The sequence below is a fragment of the Carassius gibelio genome, chromosome B10 (assembly GCF_023724105.1).
Source record: "Carassius gibelio isolate Cgi1373 ecotype wild population from Czech Republic chromosome B10, carGib1.2-hapl.c, whole genome shotgun sequence".
In the NCBI taxonomy this organism is placed as follows: Eukaryota; Metazoa; Chordata; class Actinopteri; order Cypriniformes; family Cyprinidae; genus Carassius; species Carassius gibelio.
Window position 1 is genome coordinate 23,672,738 of NC_068405.1, and position 13,789 is coordinate 23,686,526.

General features: G+C 38.5%; 2 protein-coding genes across 2 annotated transcripts; one reads left to right on the forward strand and one right to left on the reverse strand.

Moving 5' to 3' along the window:
* Positions 1 to 1,475: 1,475 nt before the first annotated feature.
* LOC127966698 (hypermethylated in cancer 2 protein) lies at positions 1,476 to 8,891 on the reverse strand. Its single transcript, XM_052567881.1, has 2 exons — positions 8,603 to 8,891; positions 1,476 to 3,430 (listed from the first exon to the last, which is right to left on the reverse strand). Exon 2 carries the CDS (start codon positions 3,398 to 3,400, stop codon positions 1,715 to 1,717), a length of 1,686 nt encoding a protein of 561 aa, XP_052423841.1. The 5' UTR covers positions 3,401 to 3,430; positions 8,603 to 8,891; the 3' UTR covers positions 1,476 to 1,714.
* Positions 8,892 to 10,794: 1,903 nt separating this feature from the next.
* LOC127966886 (ubiquitin-conjugating enzyme E2 L3) lies at positions 10,795 to 13,497 on the forward strand. The gene is made up of 4 exons (XM_052568224.1): positions 10,795 to 10,865; positions 12,214 to 12,309; positions 12,423 to 12,609; positions 12,692 to 13,497. Exons 1-4 carry the CDS (start codon positions 10,839 to 10,841, stop codon positions 12,844 to 12,846), a joined length of 465 nt encoding a protein of 154 aa, XP_052424184.1. The 5' UTR covers positions 10,795 to 10,838; the 3' UTR covers positions 12,847 to 13,497.
* The last annotated feature ends 292 nt before the right edge of the window (positions 13,498 to 13,789 follow it).

A 13,789-nucleotide genomic window follows, 5' to 3' on the forward strand; every position in this document is an offset into this window, starting at 1 on the left:
GCATCAATTCCTCCTCATTCAGTAAGCTTTCCAAGTATGTTCAACATGTAACTAAAGAACCTACGACACTTGTTATGCAGTTTTCTCTTGGTCTGAACTAAAATAAATGAGTCCTTCTGAAGTTCTTCAAAGTCTCTCTGCAGACAAAGTAAGAATCCAGACACTCCTGAAAAACTTCTGTAAACTTAAAAAAAAAAATAGAAAGCCAGTGGCCCACCAACCACCAGAAGATTTCATTGGTTTTTAGTAAAATGTCAAGTACAAACTAACCTCCCACTACATTGCTCTTCATCAAGAACTAAAAGACAAAAGTACATCCTTACCTCCTGCAATGCAATCTAAAAACTTTGGTAGGGATATTCTACAGGAAACGTTTGTTGGTAAGCCATTCTCCCCAATATTACATTTCTCTTTGGATTTCTCTTGACATAAAACTCTCAATACCTTAAATACATGTGCCCAAAAAAACTATTCTCTACAATAATGCTTTTAAAACTTAAAACCTTTGTTGATGGGTAGGTTGCAAGTATTTTGAAAGCCTCAGCAAACTATATATACACCTATATTCAGAGACCTCCATAGCTGCAATTAATGTATTGTTCTTAATTAAGAGGTAGCAATGAGACGATACCTTATGGACTCGCCTTGTTCAGTGAAGGGAAAATACTAATAAAAAAAAACACTAGACAGATTTTCTGAAGTTCAGTATCACTAAAATGAACCCTGCCCAACCCATCACCCAAATCAACCCAACCCTCACTGATCCTAAAGAAATAAAGGAAAGAACTTCCAGTTAAATCATTCACAGAAGCATACCAATAAGTTATCTAAAGAAATCTAAAAACAAGTACCTTTAAGTTTGGCTTTTCTTTGAGAATAAAACCCTATATACTATGCGAGTAAACGACAAAAAAGACACCCATGGCCTCTCGTCACCACTTTGCATTGGCTTGCATCCAGATGTAGGAACAGGGTACATTAGAGTAAATTCATGCCAACTCCTATCACCAAATCATCAACCACAGTACAAAACTTACAAAGACCCTGTTTTCCAGCTACACCAAGAATTAAGCCAATGGATGTGAAGTGCAGAGTAGGTATACTGGGAAATGTTTGGTTGGATGCACAAAGCTTTTATGAAACACCACTTAAATGACGACAGACAAGCCATTTTGCATGTCTGACAACACGATCTTTGAGACCCTTAGGAGACACTTCAAAGAATTAGAACCTTTGTGTATAGAATAACTTGGTCAGTACAAGCTCAAACCTTGCTGAGTGTTTTACATAAAATATATCGCCAGAACTCTCGAGAGTGATAATTTATCAAGGACCAAGAATGGAAAGAAGGAATATTTCCGGGACACGCAAAACCCTTAACAATCAGACAGACCACATGGACTTGTGAAACAATGCATGGATTATAGTGGTTGAGAGTGGTCACAATATCCCAAGGAATCATACAACAGCATTAGTACCTCTGTTTTTCATTCACAGCAAAATTCATACAAAATAAAAATCATATGCCCATAAACTCATACCGATTGGTTTATTTTTTCCATTGTTGGGACTTATTGTTTGAAAGGTTCCTCCTGTAATTAACAGCAGAAGAGAACCCAGCTTTGGGTTATCGGCTCCTTGCAGTGTACTTCAAAAGGAAGATGTGTGCATTGACTCTTTTTGCTGAGGGTCTACTGTTCAAGGTGTCTTTGGCTTATGAAGGGGAGGTATGCATTCGTAGGTGGCTAATGAGGTTACGCTGCTGGGTAAATTTACCCCCACATAGCTGACATTCGTACGGCTTCTCACCTGAGTGAACACGCATGTGCTCCGTGAGCCGGTACTGGCGGGTAAAGCGCATGCCGCACTCGTCGCAGGCGAATGGCTTCAGGCCCAGGTGGCTGCGCATGTGGCGGGTCATGGTGCCACGTTGGGTGAACATCTTGCCGCAGATGTTGCAGGGGAAGGGACGGGTGAGCCAGTGGGTCTTCTCGTGTTGTCGAAGAGTGGCTGGATCTTTGTAGCTCTTGTTGCAGACCGAGCAGCTGAAGCGACGGGACTCGTTGCCAAGGACATGGGTTACTTGTGAAGACAAGTCTTCCGCTTCTACTTCATCTTCCTTTGGATAGGAATCATCCTCCTCCTCTTTGATGTACAACTCTTCCTCTGTGTGGGTCTCCACGTGGGCATTCAGTTCCTCTGAGCTCGGAAAGCCTTTACCACAGGGGATGCAAACATAAAGGTTGTCACCAAGGGCAGGCTCAAAGCCTTCCTGTCGGAAGACGTAATTGGCGCTATTCCGTCCACCTTCACACTCGCTCTGTCCACTCTCTTCACTTTGCTCCTGTCCGTTCTCTAAACCTTCCTCATCATCTTTCCACTGGAAGGATACTTCAGAATTGCCATTTCCTCCACCAGGGAGCCTCTCCCCAACTACTTTAAATCTTTTGACAACACTGTTGGGTAAAATTCCTCGTTTTGCATCTTCCCTCTTGTTGCCTTCACTCTTGGGTTGCCTTCTCTGCCGGGCGACCTGCCGGGAACTTTTACGCTTTTCAACATCCGGAGGCGGTTGGCTTTCTTCGCATTCTCCTCTGCCCTGCTCCATGGGCTCTCCAGCAGTGAGGTTCTGCGTGTTGGTGTTCTCATCAAATGAGGCACTGTTGGCTGTGGATTCTGAGGCAGACTGAGGTGATTCTTGTGGGATGCTGCTGGGACTTACTTCTTCAGTGGCTGTGCTCCCCGAGGGGCTTTTCTTGGAAAGGTCTAGGCCAAGTTCCTGCATGCCACAACTGCCATTGCTTCCATTCTTACTCGTTGAGGGACTGAGCGAATTTGCTGAGGTTGTACAGTGGGTGTTTCTCACAAACATCTCATCATCAGACAAGTCTTCTTTGAGTAGCTCCTCATGCCTCTTTGTCTTCTCACTGTCTTTTAACCCTGACATTTGGTTTGGAGTTACAGGTGTATAGGACAGCCTTTGGTTCCTAGACGTTCTTCCATTGGTAGGTGTGGTTGGCTTATTAAGAAGGGATCTCCCATTACGCTTGAGCTTCTTCCTGCAGAGAGCAGCCAGGTCATGAAGTTGGAGGTAGCTTGCTGCCGTTAGAAGGGCACTAAAATTGTGGTCACTGAACTGATCAGACGATAAAAGCTTCCCAGTATAAATGAAGTCCAGTACCTGCCGGAAAACTGACGGGTTGACCATGTCTGTGTCAAGGTTAATCAAGTTGTCATGAAGGATAAGGGATTTGAAATAGATACTGCTGGCTGCCAGGATATTCTTGTGGGCCCGAAAAAGGGCATTTTCTACTACTATGATCACATCACACAGATAACCTTTGGCTCTTTGTTGGTTTAGCTGCAGCAGCAATTGTTTGGCATGATTTGGCAATTCCATTTCCAACTTCTTTTTCTTCACCTATGAAACCTAAAAAAGAAAAAAGAATGTTATGCATGGTAATGGAAAAAAAATCCATATAGTTTTATGTCCTACATCACTTACTATGAAGTTCACACCAAGTGACCTTTTTTGCTGACTTTCTGGTTTTGTTATTTACAGTTGGGTGTGGCATATTGAAGCACCCAATCCTTATTTTTAAACAGGCAATAGATACAACACAGCTATTGCTCCATACTGGCCAATCACAGGGCTGTAAAGTGCATCTAATTGGACAAATCCCTGTGCAATTCTACATCAGTCACATCTTACTAACAAAGAATGAGTGTTAACATTAAAAGTGCAAAGCAGCTAAAAGTGAACTGTCAATGTTTTGGAACACAAAGCATAAAGATGAGCTCAAAGCTAACAGGCATTAAATAAAAACCACAAAACTCTTGTGCATTAGCAAATCCTGTCTGAAATTTTACATAAATTCTGTGCTCTAAATCTAAACAAATCAAGACTAAGTAGAAACATTTGTTTCTACTGCCAGAGAACACTTGTTAAAAAAGGCCTTCTCATAGTATGCATAAGCTGGCATCTTATTCGTCAGGTGCGTACAAATTCTCAACTTTCAGCTAAAAGCAGAGAAGGGATAAAAGGCTTGAACAGTAACACAATTTCTTTTCTTCTGAGGGCGTCCACTAAGGCTTAACGTTCCTGCCAGCAGTCATTAATGCCAGCCTCCAGGGTCAGTCCCTTTGTTGTCATATGGGGGTTGGGTGAAATAGGCTAGTGGACATCACAAACTAGCTTGTGTGACAGACAGCTTGAAACCTGAGCTGGGATATCACCAAGGGTGTGGTGGAAAACAGGTAAAACAGCACCCTTTCTACAGGATGAACAGGCCACAGCTTGCAGCAGAATCTTTGTAATGCGGCAAACAAGGTTTCTGCCACTTAGACCAGCCGAGACTGGCGTGTCAATGGGAAAAACCTTTAAACAATGCCCAGACATTTTCACATTCAGAGCATTGTGGTTATTCAATGCCTTGTTTATTAACAATTAACAACCCAATTTAGCATGGGTGGAGTACCCGTCCCTGTGGAACACCCAAATGAACACTATTATTTTTTTTTTTACAGATTATTGTAAAAGCTTACTCTTGCATATAAGTCTCAACAAAATCCATAAATACAGACTACAGATCTGTTTCTGTACCATGTTGAATATTTATCAGTTGTTCCAAGTCAGTATGCCTACCTATCTCAGATTAACTATTTATATCTTATTTATGACGGCAATGTACAACTGAGCCAAAACCAATAATGGGGAAAGGAAACCAAACAGTCACTGGAATTTTATGTTAAATTCTGCGTAAAAGCAGACCAATGAAAGAAATTTGTAATGTATTGATATTTAAGTCCCACCAGTGTGGTACATTAAAAAAAAAAAACTAGTGGTTTAATATTTAAAAATGACTCATTCATCAAAATGACAGTCTCCATTTACTTGTCTCATAAAAACCAGAATGCCCAGCCCTAAAACTAAACCCTTTCGCATGATACCATCTCTCAGGGTATTTATAGGCCTCAAGCACAGGAGAAAGAACTGCATAGATAACAATAAACCACGACTGTTTCGCCAAACTTTGATAGCAAAAACCCACTGCTCAAAAAAACAAAAGACATTTAAGAAATGCATTTATCTAGAAGTTGCACACCACCAGTCTTGATAAGATTCTGCTGGTCTTTCAATTGCTTCGGCGACATTCCGATCCCTCAACAAAAACAGCAGTCCTGTCCCAGAGATGAAACAACTGCTCTAATCAGAGAGATTGTCGTCAGGAAAAAAAAAGTCAAAGTGCAAAAACGGCCAGTAACAACATGGGTAAACAAGTCTGGCAAAGACTGTGCTTAACCTCATAAACAAGCTTATCCGGTGGCACGGACCCCTGGGGCCCTGATTTTATTGTCTTATACACACAGAGTACTTTTGCTCATAGGAAAGAGGGCATTGGTAAAACAAAACATTATTCATGAGATGCATCAACATATATCTAGTCTACACTGCAGCAAATTAAGAACAAAAAAAGACAACCATAAACACCTTCAATTTTTCATTGAAGATTTAAAGTGACTAAAATCTCCAAAAACACGGCTGCAAATTGGGTTTTAATAACATCAGGCAGGTTAACTTGATAAGAGACACTTCTTCTATAGATTGTGCACAGAGATGTTACGATCTAAGTGCTTACTGTAACCACCAGTCTCAAGAGATCCAAAAAAACCTGGAAGCCACACAAACCTGAACCAAATAATCTGATGAACGACCTGAACTAAGAGATAACACAAAATCACTTATCTGAAGAATTCAAGGCCTTTGTCCACTGCCCATGTGCTTTTCACTCAATGTTATGCCCTGTTTGTGCTAAATGAAGGATGGGTTTTTATTTCCAGCCCAAAAGCAAGCATAAGATCTTCTAATTGATGATGACAAAACAACTGCACAAACCAGACTAGCTTCTATCTGGATTCAACCATTAAATCTGTAATCTAACACATCAGAAAATTAATGTTCAACAACAACAACAAAAAAAAGTTTTACAGTGTATGCTAAGATTTTTATTTGGAGTAAAATTAAGCAATGAACCATGCACAATAAGACCAGAATCATGCACTAAATCAATTCTGACAAAAAGTCAACGTTGCACTATGATTACACTACTGATAATTTCAAATGCTGTCATACTATTTGAACTCCAGCAGGACATTTCTTGCAATTGTCCAGGCACAGCTGTATTTTGCAGATAAACTAAAAGAGCATCTGGGTTCAGGCCTAAAAATTGTCAGAAGACACCAAAAGACCTTATTCTTACAAACTTGTTTCAAATGCACTTCTATGCATGTCACACTAGTAAATAAAAACAAAATCACTGAAACCAAACATTACACTAAATGCTTAAAATGTAGGCATAACATTTCTCTAATGGAAATCAAGTATTAGGGAATCTGGCACAAAAACAACCACTCAACCAGATTGGGCAACTCTGGAACAACCCTCAAACAGATAAATCACATCGTATTACTCAACCTCCCAACACAATCATGTAATGTCTTTTTTGCCCAAGAAGTGGTTAAAAGGTCCCAGGTTAAAAGGATCTAGTCAATAAACATGCCAAGCATGTTAGACAAGATTTCAGACATGGGGTGATGCCTTAAAGCAACATGCACACAATGCATGCATTCAGACATGAACATCAAAACTGCCCTAAAAGGGTTAAACTAAACAAAGAAATACAAGGTAACCTATATTCTGGTGAAGAACAGTTAAATAACTTCAAACAAGGTTTATAGCCATTTTCCTGTTATAAAACATAAGGGGAATTTAAAAAATAAGTCAAACCATCATTATTACCCAACCAGACTAGACTAGTTCAGAGGTGGCATGACTAGATGAGCAGATAAAGCTGTCAAAAACAACGGAAATGTCATGAAGAATATGAGGAAAAGATTGTGCTCCTCTTAAATGGAAACAAATACTCAACTGGGTGTGAAATAAGATTTCAGTCTAAATGCAAACCCACAACACAATTCCTAACCATCTTCTCAATGATAATGACTAAATAAGTGCTGTTAGATCTGATCATCTGCATTATTCAAAGCAGAAACCCAGAGCTGCCTTTCATAAGAGTATTGATTAGATCCTAACATGCATGCCATTACATCTGTTAAACACACCTTTTATTCCCGTTTTCTCTGACCTTTGTAAAGGACAACAAAACAATTAGGACCCGTCGAGAAGCGTTTGGAAGCAATCTCTACAGTTGAAGATAAGCCTCACTGGACCATGGACCTAAACATCAGCGCCAAAGGACAGAAAACCATGCATCTGCAGGTTTGTTTACCTTCAAAACAATGATCACAAAAGCATGCACAAGACTCGTAACATGCTTTCCTTACACAAAATGGGACTATCTTTGGGTAAAAGTAATTCAACATCTCGTTCAAGCAAATTGTCATCCAGAAAGGGAGATACTTTAATGGTGTGGCACTGATGTAAACCCACCAACCACTGTAAAACATCCCCCTCCCCCAGCCCATTAAAACAGATGAGAGTAAAGGGGTCCTTCAAGCTCTCCTCAAGATACTGAAGTAAAATTATTGAAATATAACATTTATGCATCATTTAAATAACAGAAAGAGTCCTGATGACTACAACCTTAAAAGCACTTTAGAATCTCAAATGCACTTCATAAAGCGAAACAGCACAGCACCTATGTTTCCTTGTGAAGAGGGATCTACGTACAAACATTACAAGAAATGTAAAATAACAAGCTAAAATCTTCACTGCAATGCTTGCCAAACCACAGTGACACAGGCAGAGGCGAGCTGTCACAACACCTCAATATACTCTCCCATATAAACTAGTATAAAACCACAACTCTGGGTAAAAAGTTACTCATCTTCATGTTTGTATGACTCATGTCTCATTACTGCAAGAGGAACAAACTAATAATCCAACGTTGCTTCATCATAATACAACCTAGTCGTGAAGATCCGAATGCACGAGCACACAAACACTCGACAGATCCCACTATAAATCAGCTTTACACTCATAAATAGCGATTTGCTGTCGAGCGTTCAATTAAACAAACACATCCTCATTTTATGACATCTTAATGTATGGATCAACAATGCAAAACATTATTATAAACGAGCATTATAAATGCTTCTTGCGATAGTTCAACGATGCAAAACCATGCACAAATATTCCACTTGAGCATTTTACGTGTTAAAGGTAAAACACAGTCTGAGGGAGGGGTGAAACAGGAATGCTGGCCAAATAAAGGGCCACTGGTCGGGGTTTGCCATCAAGGTGTCGATTAATAATTTTTCGTAAAGTATACAGATGCAGTATACAGGTATTTCATGTTTAAAACAATGCATTTGATTACTGCATAAGCCATGATGAAACAGGTACAATGCTTTGTGGTAAAACACACATATCTGTCCCTGCCAGCTGCGCTCGCGCTGCGTGTGCATTGAAAGCCCAGTGGGCACGCGATACGAGCAGTGTGTTGGAGGAATCTGTGTTTCTTAAAAAATATATATAAATTTAAATAAAATACAGAGAGGAACCCCCTCACAAACCCGCGTTACATCGCACGCACGCGTCCCCTCGCAACACAAAACGCGTATGTAATAATAAAGTATCTACCTTAATGCATCGACAGGAGCTCTTCAAACAGTCATTCTGCTCTCACATCTCACAGCTTTCCGAGCGCCATCTTGCCTGCAAGCTTGTGTGACGTGAGAAATCCTCACCTCTGACCCAAATTTGAATAAGAGGCAGTAAAAAAAAAGAGGGGGAGAGAGGGTAAATGCCCTGCCTCTGCCAGCCACACACTCTCATTTACCTAAACAGCCCAGGGCTGCTCTGAGATGTGTAACGTGCCATGACCTGCCACTGCTGCTGCCACATTTGCAATCCAAATGCTATGTGTGTGATTGTGCATCTCCATCATGCTCAGGGTTGCTATCATTTCTAATTCTAATTCTAATTCTATATTAAAATATACATGCATGGAATATTTGTAGGCTACTTGTTTAAGTGTATTTTTAATTTTGAGGGGAAAATGTGGTTAAAAATGCACCGAAAAATCTATTGGCACAGAAACAGTTTTCACTTAAAAACTGTCGGTCAGTTTCACTAAAAACAAGTAAGACATTGAATAAAGCATGTTTTTGTAAAACTAATTAAACAATGCATTTAGTCAAGCCACATTTATTTATAGTGCTTTATAGGATAGCCTACAGATGTTTTACAAGTACAAGTAATAAACAGGAAACTAACTCTTAATGATGCAAAGTTAATCAGTTACAGCTGTGCGGAAGACAATAGTGTCATTATTCAGATGTGTTTGTGTCAGTACAGTTAGAGCAATAGCATTTTATAATTATTATAAAAGTATTATATTATAATTAGTCATATATCTTTATATAAATTGTTGTCTAAAAAGTCTGTCAGTTATGCATCTTGATGTTGTAGGGGTCTTTTATGTCTCTTGGGACTGTATTGTACAGAAAAACATGTAGTTCTGATATTAAACGCTGATTTCAAACCTACAGGTGTGTACGTTTTTTACTAATTTCACATAAGTGACACTTTCTGACTAAATAATTAACCATATTTACAAGCATTTGATTTTGTTTGAATAGTTTTTTTTATTTTTTATGTTTAAATCTCTGACTGAGGCCAGATGGTTTTGCAAGCTAAATACTTCTGGATCTCAAGCCCCTGGGGTTTTGAGAGACAAACAAGAACAGCAGGTTTGTGAAGACATTTCCATTGACAGTTCATTAACATGTTGTTACTCCAGGAGAAGTGAAACTATGATAAACATATAGACGTATAGAAAAGGAAATAAGTATGTAAGATGTGTTTATTAAATGCCCAGATTCCCTTTACTTTTTCACTTTTCTTTCAGTTTAGGAAATGTTTCATTTTTTAAATTACGTATTCTACAGTAAGCAGACGTGTGTCCTAAATTAACAGGCTTCAGTTGATCTGCAGCCCAGTGATTGAGTGTGTGTGTGTGTGTGTGTGTGTGTGTGGGTGGGTGTCAGAATGTGCAGCATTAATAAAGTGCTCTTACACCATCTTGTGGACTCGTTTTGTTTTACTTTCTCATATTCAAGTCTATTACTGTAGTTTTCATGTAAAGAACATCTCCAAGAGCGTACCTTTGGTTTGGACATTGGGGGAGGTATACTGTTTACACACACACACACACACACACACACACACACACACACACACACACACACACACACACACACACACACACACACACACACACATATATGTATGTACACACACACACACACACACACGCACGCACGCACGCACGCACGCACGCACACACACACACACACACACACACACACACACACACACACACACACACACATATATATATATATATATATATATATATATATATATATATATATACATATACATATACACATACATATATATAGCCATCAGCAATATTTGCTACTTCTTCCTCAATTGTGGTTGCAATTTAATTATTTACATAAGCGTGTTAATGTTATTCACAATATAAATTTTTTGTTGCCTCAAGTAACAGCTATACATTTTCAGTTAAATTAAATTAAAATCTGATTTAGTATAATAACTAAAACTGAAATTAAAATATAATAATATTTATATAAAAACTATAACTAAACACAATATAAATAAACACAAACCGAAATTATTTTAACTAAAATGAACACTGTTAAATTTAATTTATAACATTCTAATGATGGTAAAATAAGACTGTAGTTGTCACAGATGACGCACAAATGATCGTTTATCACTTTTATTCATTTGTTTGAAGTGACTGAATTCATCGCGCTTTGCATTGTGGGCAAAGGCAGATCCAAAGATGGCGGCGAGCAGGCGACTGCATAAGGTAAATATTCTGATAAAAATCTGCTTTTGTGGCTACTAAATCGATATTTTACCGGCTTTATCTCCGTTCATAGTAATAATTTGAACTTGAATCACGGTTGGTCTCGAAGCTGAAACTTTAGAGCACTCTGGTGTGAAATGTGACGAGGATGATGAGGAAGAAGCTAACGATCTTTAGCCATAGTTCGTGTTTACTCTTCTAATGGAAATAAAGAGTCAGATAAAGCTCAAATAAGATATTCAGAGTCTAATTTATAACGTGCTTCAGAATAAACTTATGCACGTCTGTCAAGAGTGTTGTTTTTGTTGTCCGATGATGTTTAGTAGATACGACACAAACTACCTCATCTCTAAGTTTAGTCTATTAAGTTAATATCAAATCAGAAATAGAGATCAAATCGAAGTATAATGAATACTAACTACTTTAATATAACAGATGAAGTTGTTTTATAGTTTTCTTAGGGTGTAATTTAATTTATGAGAAATAGAAACAGGAAGTAACGTTATGATGCCTGTTTTTTCTTCCTTTAATAAAATCATTTGTAAACGACAATTTTTTTTTTTTTTAAAGATTAACGGTGTTTTTATAAATATATGAATTCTGTTAGTTTTTAATGATTACATTCATGTTTCAAAACTCTTGTGCTTCTCACCCTGTTAAATCTCCAAGATATTATACAGTATTTGGCGTGTATTTGTTTCATTTTAACAGATTTAACCTGTTAACTGCCACCTGGACCCTCGGTGGGCCGCCTACGCTTACTTCACTGTATTACAATTAAATCTTAATCTAATCATGACAAACTATAAATCGTTGGAAAGGACTCCTAAATATATATTTTACCAATCTTTTTTGTTAAAAATTATATAGGGAAAGTAATAATTAATTTATGGCAAGAGTGCACCTCAAAAACCTTCTGACCTTTGTCAAAAAAAGTCTTCTTTGTCGCCTTTTTCTCTATCAACCTTAGAAATCATTAGAAATTATATATCACTTAAAAGTCATCCTTTGAAACCCATTTTAAATTCAAACATTGCATTACCATGAAAATGGTACATCAGAATCATGTTACAAAATGTTTTAAATCATGAATTATTAAAATTGAGGTTTGGATCATGCACTTTCAAGTCTATGTTCAAAAATGTGAGTGACAGTTAACAGGTTTAAAATAAAAACTGCATGGATTACAACGTAAAGTTAACTCTAGGTTTTTAACTGAGGATGAGAATTGTTCACATGAGCACGGTGAAACCGAAAGTATTTTGTTCTCACTTTGTGGTTTCTCAAATTTCTCAATGATTCGAGAAGTATCAGGTTTCTTTGTACCTTCATGTGCTGTGTTCAACAGGAACTTGATGAAATCCGCAAGTCTGGAATGAAAAATTTCCGCAACATTCAGGTGGATGAGTCAAACATTCTGACCTGGCAAGGACTCATTGTTCCTGTAAGTTTTTATTGAATGTGAATGTCTTTTTTTGTGCATGCATAAATACGGTACATCACCACCATCATCTCTCAATTGAACCGTTTTGCATGCACCCTGCTTTCTGTTTTCAGGACAACCCTCCATACGACAAAGGTGCGTTCCGGATTGAGATCACATTCCCTGCAGAATACCCTTTTAAGCCTCCAAAGATCACATTTAAAACCAAGATCTACCACCCGAACATTGATGAGAAGGGTCAGGTGTGTCTGCCGGTCATAAGTGCTGAGAACTGGAAACCTGCCACCAAAACTGACCAAGGTATGGCACATCTCTAAACCATTTAATCCACCTCGCACCAATAATATCTGCATTAAATGTGTTTTCTCCTCTCTTTCTCCAGTAATCCAGTCTCTCATCGCTCTCGTCAACGATCCCCAACCAGAACACCCGCTGAGGGCCGACCTAGCGGAGGAATATTCAAAAGACCGTAAAAAATTCTTTAAGAACGCGGATGAGTTTACAAAGAAACATAGCGAGAAGCGGCCATTAGAGTGATATCACGCGGGCGCGTTTCCCTTGTTTCTTCTTTGCCCACTCCTCCAAAACCGTTTCCCCCAATCCGAGTCCCCGCCAGTCCGCCCTCACTCTCGGTCCCCCGCGGAGCATCCCAAACGCATGTCACCTTCGGCAGAAAGACCCGTGACTTCTCAACCTCGGGTGTCGAAGCGTGTCAAAATTGTGATGAGGGAAACGTGCGAATGAGAACTCGATAAAAGTGGTGAGATTAGGGGGTGGGGAAGGACGGGGGCGGAAAGGTTGTTCCTTTTTAATTTGTTCTTAAACTGCACAGAGATGTGTTCAGGTCATGTAATCTGCTGCGTGATGAATCTTGACTGTCTTCATTGCAGAATACTGAACCAGAGTATAATGTTAAGTCGTTTCACTTTAAAAGTTATGACAGAAGAAATCCAAGTCCAATAGTTTCTTGAATGAAAACACATAATACGTCAAAGGTGTGTGGCAAATGTTTCTTTTATATTTCTCTTTCATCTCTGTAATATTTCTTTTTTGCTTAGGTTGCACTGTTTTCTGTGGAACAAGGTTTCATGTTCTTCATAATCTCAGTTTGTAACTCACTAAATCACAAACTAGTCACTGTCATCAATATAATGTTTATGATGTCATAAAAAGGAAAGCAAAACTTGACTTTGTGTCTGACTGAACTTCATGTATCTTAAGGGACACACAAACCAGATAATGGGAACAATGCTCTCTCTTAACTAAGAGTTTTCCCTTCAAAACTCTTAATATCCTGTTTATTAATAGTAAAGTGGTAGTTATGTTAAATATTGGGTCGGGATAAGGGCTCTAGACTATAATCATGCATTAATATGTGCTTTATAAGTACTAATAAACAGACAATATTTTAGTAATATGCATGATAATAAGCAACTAGGTAATGATGGATAGTTTTCCCTAATCTAAAGTGTTACCAAAT

Bases quoted from the DNA above. Each gene is read 5' to 3' on its own strand.
- LOC127966698 (XM_052567881.1), bottom strand. From the start codon at position 3,400: ATGGAATTGCCAAATCATGCCAAACAATTGCTGCTGCAGCTAAACCAA.
- LOC127966886 (XM_052568224.1), top strand. From the start codon at position 10,839: ATGGCGGCGAGCAGGCGACTGCATAAG. The intron at 10,866-12,213 runs GTAAATATTCTG...TGTGTTCAACAG, and splicing joins CGAGCAGGCGACTGCATAAG to GAACTTGATGAAATCCGCAA. The intron at 12,310-12,422 runs GTAAGTTTTTAT...TTCTGTTTTCAG, and splicing joins GGCAAGGACTCATTGTTCCT to GACAACCCTCCATACGACAA.